We start from the raw sequence: 17,317 nt of genomic DNA on the forward strand, positions 1-17,317 counted from the left end.
CCATCTAGCTAAGGCCCTAGATCTCAGCATTTCTTGCCAACCCACATGGGCTATTATTTCTGCAAGGATTGCATACATTTACATTTTGCCTTCAATGATTTCCATTAGTAGTTGTTGTTTATTTGTTTGTTTACAATATTTATATACTGGTTCATATCTAAAATAGATTCCATAGCAGTGCACATAGGAAAAAACAGTAAAAAGAAAGAATATAAAAACAGTTAAATTAAAATTGTTCAGTTTAAAAGACAGGACCAATAAAACAGTTGCAGGTCAGTTGAGGAAGGCTTCCCGGAAAAGGTTGTTTCAGGAGGCACCAGCCTAGTGTTGGTGCCTGCCTGACCTCCAGGGCAGGGAGTTCCAAAGAGAAGGGGCCACCACACTAAAGGCTCTTCTCCTGGTGGACTCCACTCGGGCCAAAGGTCCACGAGCCCGTCTACACTTGTCTAGATGAAACGTAACAAGTTGGCAGAGATGACGTCAGCAGTCACATGATGCTGTTGTTGTTACATTTCTTCTGACTTTTAAAACCGTTCCACTTTCTGTTAAAATCATTTTAAAACTAACAATGTGCCCCAACCTTTCGTTGTATTCAATGCCGTCTTTCAAAGTCATGTCTCGTGACCATGGTCTTTGCTTCCTGATTAGGACAAGTGAGGGCTTTTCTAGGGGAGGGAGAGCTGGCACAACGCGACGAGGGGGAGGGGGAGGGGGAGGGAGGGCGGTGAAAGAGGGGACAGCGGCTTAATTTTTTTAAAAAAACGCTTATCTTTCGGGGCGCACGTGGCCCCTTTAAGACGCTGCAGGGCTTCCCTCCTCCCTACGCGTCGCCCCGCCTCCCTGCCGGCTTATCCCGGCAGGTCTAGCTCAGAGTCACTGGAAGAAGGAGGTTTACTTCAGAGCCGGTATGAGCATAATGAAGAACGTTCTAAAGAAGAGTGTGCCGGGGTAAAACGATAGAAGAAAAGGTATTTTGATTGACTGGGCTCAAGTTGCATTTTGTAACGTAGCAAGGGAGGACGCAACAATGCACTTAAACAACGGTGTAATGAATAGTGTAGATCCTGCCCATGTGGAACCACAAGGAACATGCCCTCCAATGACCTCAGTGACCAGGCAGGTTGGTAAGGGAGAAGCCACTCTCTCAAGTATCCTGGTCCCAACCCATTTAGGGCTTTGTACACTAGTACCGAAACTTAAACCTGGCCCGGTAGCTAATGAGCAGCAAAGGAGTTATGTGCTGAAAAGAGGCAGCTCCCGACAACAGCTGAGCTGCTGCGTTCTGCACTAGCTCCAGCTTCAAGAGCAGCCTTAAGGTTAGCCCCATATAGAGCTCATTGTAGTAATCCAGTCTCGAGGTTACTAATGCCTGTTTTTGTTATTTATAGGAGCTCTCAAAGGATTTCAACACTACTCGATTTAATGGATTTCTAATGGTAAGAAGAATCATGATCTAGTGGTAGAAAGAATGACTTCCCAAGTCTTGATCTAGATGGGCGCTCAGACACATGTTCTGAAAATTTTGCAAAGGAAAATGCTGTTCCGATCCAGCAGCCCACTGCAGGTCTGGAACGTGCCACTGCCTGACAATGGCATTAACTCAAATGTTAACTTTTTTTGCATTCCTTCTTTGTAGGATGCAGGTGTCAGAGATATTTCAGGGATGGGTCCTTTCACTGTTTTTGCACCGAACAGAGAAGCATTTACAACTGAATTAAAAGTAAGCAAGCAAAAGACTCTTTATGCTGAACGATACGTTGTTAGTTACTCCTCACTTCCCCGAGTGGAGTGCAGCTTCAGGGACAGGTATACTGAGTTTTTAGTTTCCTTTTCGATAAGAAAGCACTGGAATCATAGGGAATCTTTATTTGGAAATATGCAATAGAGCATAAATGGAGGTAAACAGGCACACCTACTAGGCAGCAAATCCAGTACCCTGCATTAGATCCTGGCAGTGGGCTGGAGGGAGAGAATGCACCCCAAGCTTGATCCATCTTCAACCCACTCATTTCATTTCATTTTGTAACCTTCTTTTCTTACCTGAAAGAAAGCCAAAGCAGATAGCAGGAAGAGCCAGTGTAGTGTACTGGACTGGGACTGGGGAGACCTGGGTTCTATTCCCCAGTCAGCCATGAAGCTGAATGGGTGACTCAGCCTAACCTACCTTACAGGGTTGTAGTGAAGATAAAATGGAGAGGAGAAGGACCATGAAAGCCACCTTGGGCTCCTGCAAGAGAAAAGGAAGGATCATCATCATCCAATATAAAAACAATATATCAAACAATAAATAGAAAATAACTCAATAGCCATGCCAAATTCATATCAAAACAATATCACAGTATAGTTTACCTATCAAAATTCATGCCAAACCATTTAATTAAAATGCAATTCAATTAAACAACAGCAATTTCCTTCAATAGACAAGGTAGCAGAATTCGTAACAACCTTTGCAAAGTCATTGCAGAAGCAGTAATACAGAAGTACAGCGGTTTATGTTTATTTGCCACCTTTCTTCCAGGGAGCTGAAGTAGCATATATGGTTCTTCCCTCCCAGCCCCCCCCAATTTATTTTCACAACTATCTTACGAGGTAGGCTTGGCTGAGAGGTTGTGACTGCATCAACGTCACCCTGTGAGGTCTCGTCTAGCCCTCTAACTTCTACACTGACCCTTGGCCATTCAGGAGGACAGCCACAGAAGGACATTAAGGCCACAATCCTATGCATGTTTAGACAGAAAAAGGCTCTACAACTCTCTGCATCCCCCAGCCTTCCCCCTCCATGGGTTGGACTACTAATCTCATCTTCCTCGAGCATGATGGGAGTTGTAGTTCAAACCATCTGGATGGTGCCACATTGGGGAAGGCTGCTCTAGGAAGTGGACTGCCTTCTAAGTAAACATGCATAGGTTTACACTTCACCATTCTTGGGAGTCGCTTTAGTCCTACTCACAGTAATCAGACAGCAAAAACGCAACAATATTTGTGGTGCACACTATATGCAGTTTCCCCTACATCACTTGTTATGTTTTCTGATTTGCTTTCAAGCTTAAGGACTGGATATCAAGAGGTGTGATGCCCCAGATTCTTCGCTACCATATAGTAGCCTGTACGGGACTGCTCTATAATGATATGACAACAGAAAAAACTGTCACCACACTTCAGGGAGATCAGCTCAAGTTCACATTCTCACAGGTAAATCAGCTTTGGGGACCATATATAATTATACCTTCTTCCATTGTCTTCTTAGAAAAGAGAGATGCAATACTATAAGACAGGCTTCCCCAACCTGGTGCCCTGCAGATGTGTTTGACTGCAACTGCCATCATCCCCAACTCCAGTGGACATGATGGAGGGCACCAGGTTGGGGAAAGCAGCTATAGGATGTGGTGATGGATAACATTATGAGCCTTTCTAGGTAAGGCTTTTATTGTACGCTTATGATTGCTCATTCATGATACTTTGCAGGTCCTTAACATGATGTTATCATCCTCCAGGGCCTCTCTGTGCTTTACAACTATTATCTCAGTTTTATTCCTAATGAGTAAAGTCTGGTGTTTTTCTCAATGGTATTATAGAAGCCTCATGTAATTGCACAATTCTGCTATGTTACAGCACCACCTAGTGGTTGTGTAATGGAACTATAGAAAGGCAGAGAAAGAAAAAACCCAGGGGGAAAAACGCATGTAATGACCTGATCTTAATCCCGCAAAGAATCCAGAAGCAGAAGGCTTGGTAAAATTATGGGTTAAAAGCCTCATGTAGAAAAACCCAAGAATTGGTGCTCAAAAGAAGGCTATTCAGCATTGATGATTAGAAACCAACAGGAATCATCCATCAGTTGTCCAGTGTTTTTTCAGGGCAGCCTTGTGTGTAGGACATTGTTAGCATCTGGTGCCAGGGTAACAAAATCAGCATATACTAAATGAGACTTCCCCAATGTGGTGCTCTCTGAGATGTTTGGACTCCCATCAGCCCCAGCCATCATAGCCAATATCTAGGAATGCTGGGAGTTGTAGTCAAAAACATCTGGGAGGCACCAGATTGGGGGAAGTGCCATATAAGTTCTCATGAAATTTCAGTTGGCAGAAGTATGAGGAATAATACTTTGTTGCTTAATTCCCTGGAGTGTTTTATGCTGTCTCTAAAACATGCAAGATTAGCTATTAGTAGAGACATACTACTGGAATGGATATTGTCTGATCCGGTTGGCAGTTCTTATCGCCTCAGGTGCCTTTCTACCATTCAGTTTTCTTCTCCTACACAAGTCATATGAATCAGCATAAACTACAGTTGTACAAATTTTCATCGTTGTAGCTGAAACACAATCAAGGGAAGGACACGATGCTCTTATATTCTCCCCAACACAGATACAAGGAGTTGTATCTGGTCTCTCTAGCTATACAAAAGAGGGCAGGGCTCCTATAGCTTTAACTGTTGTGATGAAGAGGGAATTTCACCAGGTGCTGCAGGCATACAAATGACACCTGCTGAAATTCCCTTTTCTATTCAACTGTTAAAGATACTGGAGCCCTGTCCTCCTTTCCATATGGTCACCCTATCTATAAAGCCCAATCTGCCTGGCCTTCTGAAGTACTTGAATGCTGTTAACTGGTTATTAGAGGCCCTGATCAGAGACCCACCCCAGCATCTTATACAACATAAATCCCAAAGACACCTACACTGTCCTTGGGATTTATGTAGCCTTCCTTACAGACTACATCCCTGAAGCAATACTTACTCACTCATCTAATGCTTTTATTTAAGTTACTAAAGTTGTAATCATAGGCATACTTATCCTTAATCTAAATAAACATCCTTAATATTGTTATACACATGATTGTGTATTTTTGTCTTTTTATTGCTAGGCGAGGTGCAGTTCTGTTTCTCTTGTTTTATTTTCTTATTTTAAAGCATCCTAGGTCCATTAAAATAATGTTGCCTCGTCTTGTGTGTTTATGTTTTCAGAATTCTGTTTTTTTGAATGGCAAAGCTAAGATTTTAACTAGTGATGTAATCACCTCAAATGGGGTAATGCATATCATAGACAAGGTCCTGGTTCCACAGAAGATTCAGGAGTTCTCACCTGGACAATCAACACCTGTAAAGGTGTGTACCATTTGCTTTGGGATTGTCAACTTATTGACAGTAGTTTCATCATGCTTTACTACTTTGTAGGCAATTTTATATCTGTCACTTTTTGTGAGTGTTGTCTAAATCGCAGTGCAAGGAGCTTGTAAGAGGGAATTGAGCAGTGTTCTACAGCAGCCTTCCCCAACCTGGTGCCCAGAAGATTTTTGCAATAATCTGAAGGCCAACAGAGAATGACTGGCCCAAGTTAACCCAGGCCATAGCTAGATGGGGCGAAATCCTGGGGCGATCCCCAGGATCATCCACATGACGCACAGGGGATCCCATGATCAGGGAGGGATGATCCCTCCCTTGCCCCAGAATCTCGCCTTCCCCCTTAGCCCTGGTTTTTCCATGGTCTCGAGCTGAGCCCAAGACCGCTGAACGTGTGGCCTGGCACCGTGGGTTGACCCGTCTCCATGCAATTCCTCGTGAGGAGCCGAGAGCCACACACAGGGCACTGTGCCCATCGGGGGTAGATTTTAAATTTTAAAAATCACTTACCTTTTGCACACAAGCGTTCATGTGCTGCTGGCCCTTTAATTAAAAAAATGACAAACTTGTGAAGTTTAATGGATGTTAATATATTATGGGTTGGATCCAGAATTAGTCATACTTAGAGTAGACACATTGAAATCAATGAGACATAAGTCCCATTGATTTCATTAGGTCTACCTAGGTATGTCTAAATCTGGATCCAACCCAATATCTTTTTCCACTAGTCCCAAATTGGTCATATCTTCACCTGCCATCCCAGCACTAGAAACATATAACAGACTATTGATTCAACAGCAGCTGTAGATGAGACTATGGGTTTAAGATTCCACATCTTCCTGCTCATGCTCACAGTGGTTACAAGGATTATTAAATAGTCCCAAATGATGTAGACCCTTCCCATAGCCATGGAGGGGGGGAGCCACATCTTTTGAACTTAACGTTTTTAATTGTTACAGTTTTTGAGGTTGTTTTAAAGGTTTTACTATGTTTTTATTTGATTATGGGTGTTTTTTTTTTAATTTTCTGGACTTTTTATAAACCACCTTGGTTGGTTTCAGAAAGGTAGTATAGAAATATTAGATATGTTTCTGAAAGCAACAGCCATATTATAGCATGTAAGAACTCATATGTTGTTACTTTGTGAAAATACCTTAGTGTTATGTTTCCAAAACAGGCAAATAAACTTAGCAAACGATTTCTCTTCCTAGGAAACCCTCAAAATGGTTGCAGCACAAAATGGGTACATCATGTTCTACAACTTGATAGAGGTAAGACTACATGGTTTGGGTCCAGGTTACCTGCGGGATCACCTTCTCCCACACAGTCCGCCCTGCACACTCAGGTCCTCTGGGGAGAACTTACTTCAGTCAGCCAAAACTAGGCTGACAACTATTACCCAGAGGACATTTTCTTCTGTCGCCCCCAGACTATGGAATGGCATGCCGGAGGAGATTCATAAACTTAACTCTCTCTCTCTCTCTGAATTTAAGACAGCTTTAAAGCCTTTTTTGGCAGGCTTACCAAGATGAATGTGAAACCAAGAATTTTTAAGATGTGTTAATTTGTTGTACTAATGTTGTTCCCCACCTCAATCCAAAGGGAGAGGCGGGTAAGAAATTTATTATTATTATTATTATTATTATTATTATTATTATTATTATTATGTGTTAGCATACCATTCAGGTCCACCATTCAACTTAAATTCATCTGTAGTCTGTATTGTGGATGTGACTGCAAGTGCTATACAGAAAAGGGCAGCTCACCCTTACTCCTGTATACTGACTTGTTTTCCTTAGTAGCTATTTTGATTGAGAAAATGAGTTCCCCTTCTATTTTATTTCAGAGTTCAGGACTGATTAGCCTGATTAATGATCCTCTTCATCAACCAATCACCTTGTTCTGGCCCACAGACAAAGTCATCAGAGCTCTCCCAAAAGACGAGCAAGATATGCTATTTAAAATGTCAAACAAGGAAAAACTGCTGCAGTACTTGAAATACCATATTATTGGAAATACTAAGGTGGGAGTTTTCAGTTCGACATTTCTGGATTAAAAAAAACACAGAACAGAAGCATTGGAATCTTCCTGTTTTTTAAATATGAATCTCTCTCTCTCTCTCTCACCCTCACTCTTGCTCTCGCTCTGCTTTCCCAATATGTTCCACAGGTTTTAGCCTATGCTCTCCCACTCTCTGAAACACTGAAGACACTTCAAGGTTCTGATATCACTGTGAAATGTGGAAATGATGACAGCAACATAGTGAGTATCTCATGTCTTTTGCATTAGCTAATCCATACATATTTTTTTTTACCATTTCAACCCTATTATAGCATCATAAATAGATGCCCCAGATTCAAATAGAGATGGGCAGTATCCAGTGTGACATGAGTGCTAATGTAAATTGTGTTTCGCTAGTGTAAGAGAACTCTAGCGCAATGCTAATAGCATGAGCGGGAGTGATGGATTTTCCAGAGAATCCCATTGCAGCAGCTGATGCTAATGTTGTTGTGGTAGAGGTTCCTGATGTGAGAGCAACGTTAGTGCTTATATCGCATTGGATACTGCCCAAGGACCATTTCACAGCACATTTTTCAAAATTCTAAGACAAGAAATAAGAAACAGTGTATTTTTACCAGCCTATTGATTACCATCAAAGTATGGCAGGTTTTACCTTTGAAAGACTACAGGCCACATATTACATTTTTCCTATAAAGGGAATCTCTGTAGAAGGAAGACTATACAAAGGAATGCAGGAGAAATTCATTTGGATCACTGCAAACATACTTAATTTACACTTCCCAAACAAAATAAAAACTGAAACACAGCTGTACTTCCGTGTTTGCATTTGCAATGCAGTTCTACAGTCAAAATACCCATCCAAAAATATTACAGAAAATAAGTTACAAAAATACATTATTATAATGCATATATTAGGAGAAATGTGTATAAAAATGCATATGAATTTTCATGTGGATTTTAAAAACAAATAAAAAACTGATACAGAAACAGGATGAAATTAATTTAAGGTTTGAAAAATGAGAAACTGAACAAAAGTTAAATTGACAGATTTGCCCATCTCTAGTAAAATCTTGAGGAAATATTCAAATATTGCATGAGAAATATTAGTTTTAGTTAGATCTTATCTTTTTTCCCCAAAAAGAAAACAACCAAGCTGTCGCCCAGTCATTATATTTCTGCTTCCTATTTTCTCATAATCAGTGAGCTGAACCAGATATAACTTTATATACTTTCACCTTCAGGGTGAATTGTTCCTCAATGAAAGAAGGTGTAAAATAATACAAAGGCAACTGGAGTTTGATGGTGGCATCGCTTATGGTATTGACTGCATGTTGACAGATCCTGTCCTAGGAGGTCGTTGTGACACATTTATCAGTTCTACTATTCCGGTCAGTCCTCCTATGGAATTTTTTTACCCTTCTGAACTTCATACTAATCTAGTGCATCTTATATAAGGGAGTGCTCCAATATGGACTCAGAGTTCCTGCATGTGCAAGGAATCCTGCACATGTAGGACTTCTTTTTATCCACTGGAATGTATATGAAACTCTAGATCAGAGCAGCCCCATTCAGAAGACACATTAAACCATGGCTTTAACCATGGTGGTTAAGCTAGAATGCCAGGTCATGTTCTGAAGACACCTTGAACCAAGAGTTTAACCACAGTGACTAAGGCAAAAAGCCTTATTTGCTGTGGTTAAAGCCATGGTTTAAGGTGTCTTCTGAATGGGGCCACTCTAACAATGCAATCCTGTGCATATGTACTAAGAAGTAAGTTCTACTGATTTCAATTGGATTTAGTCCAATTAAATTAAATGGATTTGCAGCACAATATCTATACATGTCTGTTGAGAAATAAGTTCCATTGAGTTCAAGGGTATTCATTCCTGGATAAATCTCCTCCTAATTGCTTGCTTTTTCATTTTGCCTAAATTAGATAATATAATGCATTTGTTATTTTGCCATTGTAATCTCTTTAGAAATTCTCTTTGATTAAGAATAACAAGCAATAGGTGTGTTCTTAATACATATTTTTCCTCTGTACATCCATTTTATTGCATGTATGGTGAGGGGGGAATCCATTAGAATATATTTCAGCTCTCCATTTGCTCCAGTGACGTCTCTTTTATATCACTAAGGTTTTCAAAGAATTAGAGTGTTGATCAATGTTGAGTATTGGGAGAAATCATACCTGATGAACACTGAAAACTTCCTCCCTATTCATTCATTCAAACTATGAACATGTATGGGAAGGTCACTCTAGCTGCATTTGGACAATCATACTTTGGCTTAATGCCAAAGTAGATAGATATGACATTTATCATATAGTTTGCCCTTGTCCTTGCATAGCTGCCTTCACATGTGCAAGTTGTATGAACATAGGCTCTGTACAGCAGCTCATGTGACTGCATGCATGGAACCCATCTGGTCTGGGACCTACTATCAATATTTTGGCCACACACAGTATCCTGTTTGTAAGAACAAGAAGTATTTGTCATATGGGAAATCTGATAATAAGAAGTTGTGTGTGTGCATGTGTGTGTACGTATGAATGAAATCATGATATACCTTTGAAATGAGGAAATATATCTTTGGAAAGAGAATGGTTTTTTTTAAAATATGGAAAATGATATCTACAGTATTTGGTTATAGTGATGAATTGGCCATGTATTTTGCATTTTTATTATGATTTTGATAATAAACTGATTTTTTTTATGGTATGGTTTTAAAAGTTCATTTGGGAGGTGGGGAACTCCTGATTTAAAACACATGCCTCTCTCTTTTTCTACAGGGAGACTGCATTGCTTGTTACAGAACTTTTCAGTGCCCTTCTGGAAGTAAAGTGGTGGTAATTATGGTTGTGTACTCCTGACTCAAATTTTAAATAATAAAATGTGAGTTGCATCCAGTGTTAATCCTAATTACAGTAAATCCATTGAAATGAATGGGGCTAACTTAAGTCACATTAATTTGAATGGTCCTACTCTAAGTAGGACTAACATTGGATACAATCCTGTAATATTAAAAACTTCAGAGGCAAAGCCAAACCATAAAGATCTTTAGTTTTGTATACAGAGATTTTTATAATGTGAAATGTTTCCATATAAAACAACAGTGTCTGAACCTGGTGTTTTCTACTGAAACATTTCACTTTTTAGAAATTTGTTTTAAAAAATTATATAACTTTAATTATAAATTTATAGAGTGGATATGCTACTGGTGTTCATAGCCAGACCAAATGAATTTGGCTGGTGCAGATGCATGGAGAATTTTGTTCCATTTGTTTCTGATAACAACTTACCAAAATTCACACATTTCATCATAAACCTTATGGAAAGAACTTGAGATTTAACACACACACACCCAAAAAAAAGCAAATATGGAAGAAAGCAAAACTGACAGATTCATCTGTCCCTTACCTACACATCTGATTGCCAAACTGTTTGTTTGTGTCTTCTATACTTCCTTAACAGCAAGATATCATGAGTAATATGACATCTCCCCCTCTTCCTTCCTGGACTCCTTTTCCTTGTGTGTCATGTTTTTATTAGACTGTAAGCCTGAGGGCAGGGACTGTCTTTTTTGCTAACTAATTGTAAGCCGCTCTGAGAGCCTTTTTTGGCTGAGGAGCGGGGTATAAGTATGATAAATAAATAAATAATAATGATGATGATGATAAGGAATTGGTAAATACAAACTTCCCTGTTCAGATTGATTGAAGCCCTGCTCAACCCAGCAAGAAGCTGGACCCACCATTTATTTATTTATTTATTTATTACATTTCTATACTGCCGAATAGCTGAAGCTCTCTGGGCGGTTCACAACAATTAAAATGTAAAAAACATTATAAGATGCTCAATAGAAGTTTGAAAGTCTAAAGCCGCAATATAAAATAAAAGTAAAAGCCAAAATAAATCATAGCAGCAATACAAAGATTTAAAAAATAGTAACAGATCAGAAACTGGAAGACTAAAATGCCTTGGGAAAATAAGGAAGTCTTCACCTGGCACAAGAAAGACTACAACGTAGGTGCCAGGCGAGACTCTCTGGGAAGCTCTTTCCCCAACCGGGTGGCACAACAGAGAAGGCCCTCCTCTTAGTAGCCACACACCTCACTTCCTTTGGCAGAGGCTCCTAGCGAAGGACTACTGAAGTTAATTTTAGGGTCCAGGCGAGTGTACATGGGAGAAGATGATGCTTCAGCTAACCTAGTCCCAAGCTTTGAAAGTTAATACAAACATTTTGAATTGTGCCTGGACATGGACTGGCAGCCAGTGCAGATGGAAAAAGGCTGGCATAATATGATCATGTTGGTCAGTCCCTCTTCTGACCAGCTGACGTTTCTGAAACATTTTCAAAGGCAGCCCCTGAATTTCAATAATTCAGATGAGAAGGTACCAGTGCTAGGCTATCTATTTCAGATAAAGAAGCTGATAAAAGGGACGCTGTGCCACCAAGTCCACCTGTTCCTCAAGTGACCATTCTGAATCCAAAGCGGGGGGCCCAACTCTGAACCTGATCCTTTAAGGGGAGTGCAACCCCCACCAGAACATATTGAACAACAGAGCACTTCTCTTGCTCTGGGTACTTGGGACGGGGGATCTGGGGGATGTGGGCAGCAGTGAACACTCAAGCACCCATGGATGTTATGAGCAGCACACTTTCTTGGATTGCATGCAAAGGATCAAGTTGAACATGGGGGCATTTAAAGATTGTTAATTTCCTGCTTTGTTTTCTTGCTTGTTTTTGGTTTGTCCATCTTCAAATATGAAATCATAAGGGAGAGTTGAAGCAGTGCGTGTACACTCTGAATCACAGGATTCTGAAAGGCTGTCAGAAGGATTGCTCACTTATGGTCAGGATACCACAGTGTTGTAAGGGCTACTTTGGGAATGAATGTCAAGGTAAGGCTTTCCAGTACTAAGCATTTGAGAAGCCTCTGGCAAGGGATAGCAGTAATCCCCCCACCCCGCACCACCCTCAGTAGGAATAATAGCAGCTTTGGGAGGGAGAGAAATTCAGATCTAGAAAACGGCACAGAGAGAAACAGGGTCCACTGCTCCAGTCAAAATTACATCCTTCCACGGTTGTTTAAAATAACAAAACAGACAGATCTGGTGACAGATTTTCCACAATGTCTGGTTTCAGCTGTAAATAGGAGGGTTGGCATAATATGGAGATAGATTATAGACACACACACCCCCAATTAGGGTGTTATATGGGAAGCTGTTGCTCTTGGTATAAGTTTCCCATTATCAGCTCTTGTGAACCAATTTTAGAGGGGCTTCTGGGGAGGCTGGTGGCTCTATGTCCCCAGCATTAGCATATCTTGCTTAGAAAATACCTGGAGTGTTTGGGGGCAGATTCTTTCCTGTTCTCTACTTCTGGCACACCGTGGTTGGATTGCTTAGACCAGCCTTCCCCAACCTGGTGCCATCCATAAGTGTTGGACTATAAATCCCATCATCCCCTGGCTTAGATTATGGGAGGGATGGTCCTTGTGTTAAGACAAGATCATCTGGTCCCTTCCAACTCTGTGGTGATTCTATGTTTATTCTTTGAAGAAGCTGAAAGGATAAAAGTTGTATCATTTTTTTATCTAAATGATAGCAATTAACTACATTAATTGCTATCATTTAGATTAAAAAAAAAGAATTTTCTTACAGATCACGCTGGCTGGTAGTTTCTGGTAGGCATTTCATATGCTGCTTACAGAAATAGGGAGAAGCTCCAGCACATAATTAACTTCCCTTGAACCACCTAACATAAGTCCAAAGATATAGTGTATTGTATAGACTAATAGCAAACTCCTTCTCTGAACACTTTTTGTTACCAAAATGGCACCACCCATGTACAAGAGGGAGGGATCAGCAGGATCAGGGGGAATTCCAGGGTTTGTGGAAGTTCAAAAAAAAACTTTTTAAAACATTAAGTGGGGGGTCCGAATAAGGACTGGGCATTCTTAGTGTCTACATAATGCTGACTGACTGTTGAGAGGAAAAAAGAAAATAGATGTGTGGGGGGAGGGGGATAGCAAAAAGTGTTCTGGAAGATGCCATGGCTGGCTGACTGGAGCCCTGAATAGGAAGCAAGCCACGCTGCAACATTTTGTTGCAGGTCGCACTTGTTCTTACTAATGCACATTGCTGTACCACAGAACTTCACTACAGTTCTGTGATGCTCTAAGTTTAATACATGGAAATACAGCAGGAGAGAGGGAAAGGCACCTCAGGTACAATCCTGAGTTTCTGGATCTGTGCATGATAGCGATTAACTGTAGTTTGAATCCTGTGTCATGGAAATTATTGTCATGGTGCTGAGTGTAAATGTACAAAATGTAGTTTTGTAGCCCTGTTGGAGATTATGAATGATAGCTGGCAAGTGTGAAAAATGCAGCAAAAATATGTACATTCTTCAATGCCTGTTGGAGATTATGCCTAATGGCCAGAGAATGTGCACAATTAACTCTTCATGAGCAGATTATATGCACATTCTCCATGGAGCATGCTGAATGTGCACAATGGCTGATTTTTATGCACGTTAGCCATTTAACTAGCATTCGTTTCAACAAACCTTGCAGGTGATCCTTGCAAAGATCTGTTCACTGCCACTTATTACTTTCTAGGCTGCCCAGGAGGGCCAGAAGCTCCATGTAATGACCGTGGTTCCTGTGATGAAGGATACGCTGGCACAGGACAATGTACATGCCATGGTGGCTTCAATGGGACTGCATGTGAGCTCTGTCTGCCAGGAAAATATGGCACGGATTGCAAATGTAGGTTTCATGGGGTTTATTTATTTATTTATTTATTACATTTCTATACCGCCCAATAGCCGGAGCTCTCTGGGCAGTTCACAAAAATTAAAACCATTCAAAGTATAAAACAACAGTATAAAACCGTAATATAAAATACAATATAAAAGCTCAACCAGATAAAACTGGATATATTCAGCTTATACAGATATATATTCAGTATAGGGTTGTCGTCCTATTAGGTGATTGTAGTCCTGTGACCTCTGGATCAGAATAGGATAGCTAGCAGGGTTTATTGAATCCCAGGAGAGATCCGACTGCAAACCTTCTAGCTCCAGCATGAAGTATAGTCCCAGGGCATGTCCAGAAACACAGGATGGGGATGGAGATGCTCAGTGCCTGGAAGGAAGTTTGGCTGGCAACCCTATGTATGCCGCCTTAGAAGGGAGGGCTATAAATGAAGATAGGAGGGCTATAAATGAAAGAAATAATGAACGCACTAGGTAGACTTAAGAGAGTCAGAGTCTCTCTACCTCCTTTCCATATTTGTTAGCTGGGCTAATGATTTGGAATGGATCTTTGTAAGGGTTAACATGAAAAAGATTGTAAAGCACTTTGCATACTGACAACCTAATTTGCATTTTAAGACACCGATATGTTTATGGGAATTTTTGCCCCAGACTCTCTTTTAATCCTAGATAAGACCCTTCATTAACCTAGGTGAGTTGTCTGTATGCCTTGTGGCCAACCACAGGCCAGGTTATGAGCTTGGGTAATTGCTGTTTCACCAGCAAAACAGGGCAGGGCTTCCCCTTTGGTGATGCTCCATAATGCATCCATTGCGTATAACACCCAGGCTCAGGCTCTGACAACTCCAGTTAAAAAGGGTCGGAGGGTTGAATGCTTTGGCTTGGCATGGCTGATTTTTTTAAAAAAACACACACAACAAAGAGCTGGCATGGGTAGCCCAAGATGAATTGGGACCAGGGCATGGGAGAAACTATATCCCAGGGATGGGAAATGTCTCACCCATAGAATTTCCCCCCTTCCACACATTCAGACCTGGAGGCTTGGACTCCGTCCATGGGCCCCATGCACCAAAGCTGAATATATCCAGTTGAGGCTGGTGGCTCCAATCTCAGTGGGCAGTGAATCTGCTCCTAGTTTCAGTCAACTCTAAAGGAGCTATCCAAGGTGAAGAAGCACCTTGCATAGATCTTTTAGAGTTCTGACTGGTTTTGACTGAAACCCAGGCCACAGCTAGACCTAAGGTTTATCCTGAGATCATCCAGGGTTCGCCCCTGCCTGAGCACTGGATCCCCTGTGTGTCACCTAGTTGAACAGGTTTGACCCCTAGATGATCCAGGGATAAACGTTAGGTCTAGCAAGGCCCCCAGAGTGGAGTCACCACCACACTGACATCAGAGCCACCGGCCTCCACTGATGACATCAAGTGGCGTGGCCCCATCCTCCCACATTATTCGGCCCGTGGAGATGTCAGGGGTAATCCAGCCCCCTACCCTTCTGAAATTCCCCACCCCTGCTTTAACCATTTGCCCCTAGTATAGTGCCAATCAGAATCAGGGCCTCCCATGGCTGATATTCACAATTGGAAGAAAACACCCTTCTTGCCAATGGGAGTTCTTCTCCCATTGCAACTCATATATGTGGGGGTTGGGAGCAGTTCTGATAAGAACCACGGTGGGGGCAAAGGATTAACACATACCTCTTCCCCACTTCATGGTCCAATCCAACTCAAAGACCCATAACCCTTCTATTTGTTTGTTTCTTTTTAAATTAGCTACTTAAGGTCAAACTATGACTCTGTTCAGATAACACACTGATGCTAAGCCACAGTGGTTAAGCAATTTGAGCTAAACATTATGGTTTAGTATACCCCATGAACCATGACTTGGCATGCTGCATAACCACGGTTTAAACACACTCACTCACTATTTGCTGCAAAAGGGTTAGCAGCTTAACCATGGCTTAGTGTTGTCTGAACAGGCCCTATGAGAGTTTGGCCTTCAGATTGGAGTGCCGGAAAAGACCCTGCAGAGCCACTGCTTCTCAGAGTAGACAGTACTGAGCTAAATGGACCAATGGTGTGACTCAGTATAAGGTAACTTCCTATACTCATATGCATAGCATCACAGAGACTGCAGTACATAGTCATTGATCTATATTAGTCCTGAACAATAATATAGTTCCCCCTTTACACAAACCATATTCAGGGGCTTCAACTCACATTGCTAATTATCAGGAAGGGAAATTCCTTTGCTAAAACCAACCATGATCATGATGCAGCATGCAAGCTTTTGAGTTACATAAAACTCTTCCTTATGAACATTCTCCTAATAATCCCATGGCATTCTGTCTGCAGCTTGTGAATGCACTGAACATGGACAGTGTGATGAAGGAATTTCTGGATCGGGGCAGTGCTTCTGTGAAACTGGATGGACAGGACAGCTCTGTGAATCCAAACTTGGTGTGGCTATTTAACAGTAGGAATGAGTTGCAGCCTGCAGGGCAGATTTCACCAATGTTTTTTTGTAGTACTGTCAGCTAATTAAATCATATTTCACCTATATAGTTTTCTTGCTTATAACTGGTTCACTCACAGAAATCAATGTTCTTCTCCTATTCTTATTCATACTGTGGTACTATGAATCAGGTAGCCAAAATTTAAATAAGATAAAGAATTACTCCTTATCAACAACTTTGGATATTTCGGTACTATAAACCTTCATTAGTTTTAATTATCTATCTCAGTGGTTTGCTGAGAGGGCAAAGCAAACACAAAGAAGGCTGTAAAGCAAATACATAAACTAAAACTGCTATCTAAACAATAAATGTCATTAGTGTCTTAAGAGCATGACTCTTGTTCTCTTCCCTCATCTATCAGAACACTCAAAACCAAAGTGTTTTCATTTTAAATCTGCGGTTTTAAAGGGGTAGCAGAAGGTTTCATTTAATGTTCTGGGCAGTATCCAGCTGTGTCGTTCTGTTAGCACAAATGATGTTGGACTTGCAGAAACTTGGTTCTGAACTATGCCTAAGAGGAGAATCCAACTGAAGTTACATTTCCAGAAATGCAGTTGAGCAAGGCATTGTGAATCACACTTCTGGAAGCTGTTGTGCAACCACTTGCACATTCCACTTGTTCAACTTGTTATGCAATCATTTATACCACTGTTTGCACAACCAGTTGCACAAGTGTAATGGGTAACTGTTTGGACAACTGAAAGAGTCAGCACAGCTCCGCTACCATTATTTGAACTAGAGGGATGACACTATTGGGTACTGCCCACTGATTCCATTTCTATTCATATTTTGCTTATTTTGGGAGCTTTTTAAAGTTGTGATCTCCTTTTCTCTACCCTTTTCCATTAACTAAACTGTAGGCCTGTTCAGAAGACA

At 41.0% G+C, this 17,317-nt stretch overlaps 1 protein-coding gene across 2 annotated transcripts in view; it reads left to right on the top strand.

The window, feature by feature from the left end:
- Positions 1 to 17,317, top strand: part of STAB2 (stabilin 2) — a 114,378-nt gene that overhangs the window by 76,638 nt on the left and 20,423 nt on the right. The window contains exons 46-57 of one of the 2 annotated variants that reach the window (XM_063133394.1): positions 1,389 to 1,436; positions 1,637 to 1,720; positions 3,046 to 3,192; positions 4,966 to 5,106; positions 6,333 to 6,392; positions 6,968 to 7,144; positions 7,291 to 7,383; positions 8,385 to 8,531; positions 9,935 to 9,991; positions 11,924 to 12,047; positions 13,769 to 13,918; positions 16,281 to 16,385. In XM_063133394.1, the coding sequence (XP_062989464.1) occupies positions 1,389 to 1,436; positions 1,637 to 1,720; positions 3,046 to 3,192; positions 4,966 to 5,106; positions 6,333 to 6,392; positions 6,968 to 7,144; positions 7,291 to 7,383; positions 8,385 to 8,531; positions 9,935 to 9,991; positions 11,924 to 12,047; positions 13,769 to 13,918; positions 16,281 to 16,385 (1,333 nt within the window). Of the gene's footprint in view, positions 1 to 1,388; positions 1,437 to 1,636; positions 1,721 to 3,045; positions 3,193 to 4,965; positions 5,107 to 6,332; positions 6,393 to 6,967; positions 7,145 to 7,290; positions 7,384 to 8,384; positions 8,532 to 9,934; positions 9,992 to 11,923; positions 12,048 to 13,768; positions 13,919 to 16,280; positions 16,402 to 17,317 lie in introns of both variants that reach the window. The other variant, XM_063133396.1, reaches the window with a different exon arrangement.

This window comes from Elgaria multicarinata, chromosome 9 (genome assembly GCF_023053635.1).
Source record: "Elgaria multicarinata webbii isolate HBS135686 ecotype San Diego chromosome 9, rElgMul1.1.pri, whole genome shotgun sequence".
In the NCBI taxonomy this organism is placed as follows: domain Eukaryota; kingdom Metazoa; phylum Chordata; class Lepidosauria; order Squamata; family Anguidae; genus Elgaria; species Elgaria multicarinata.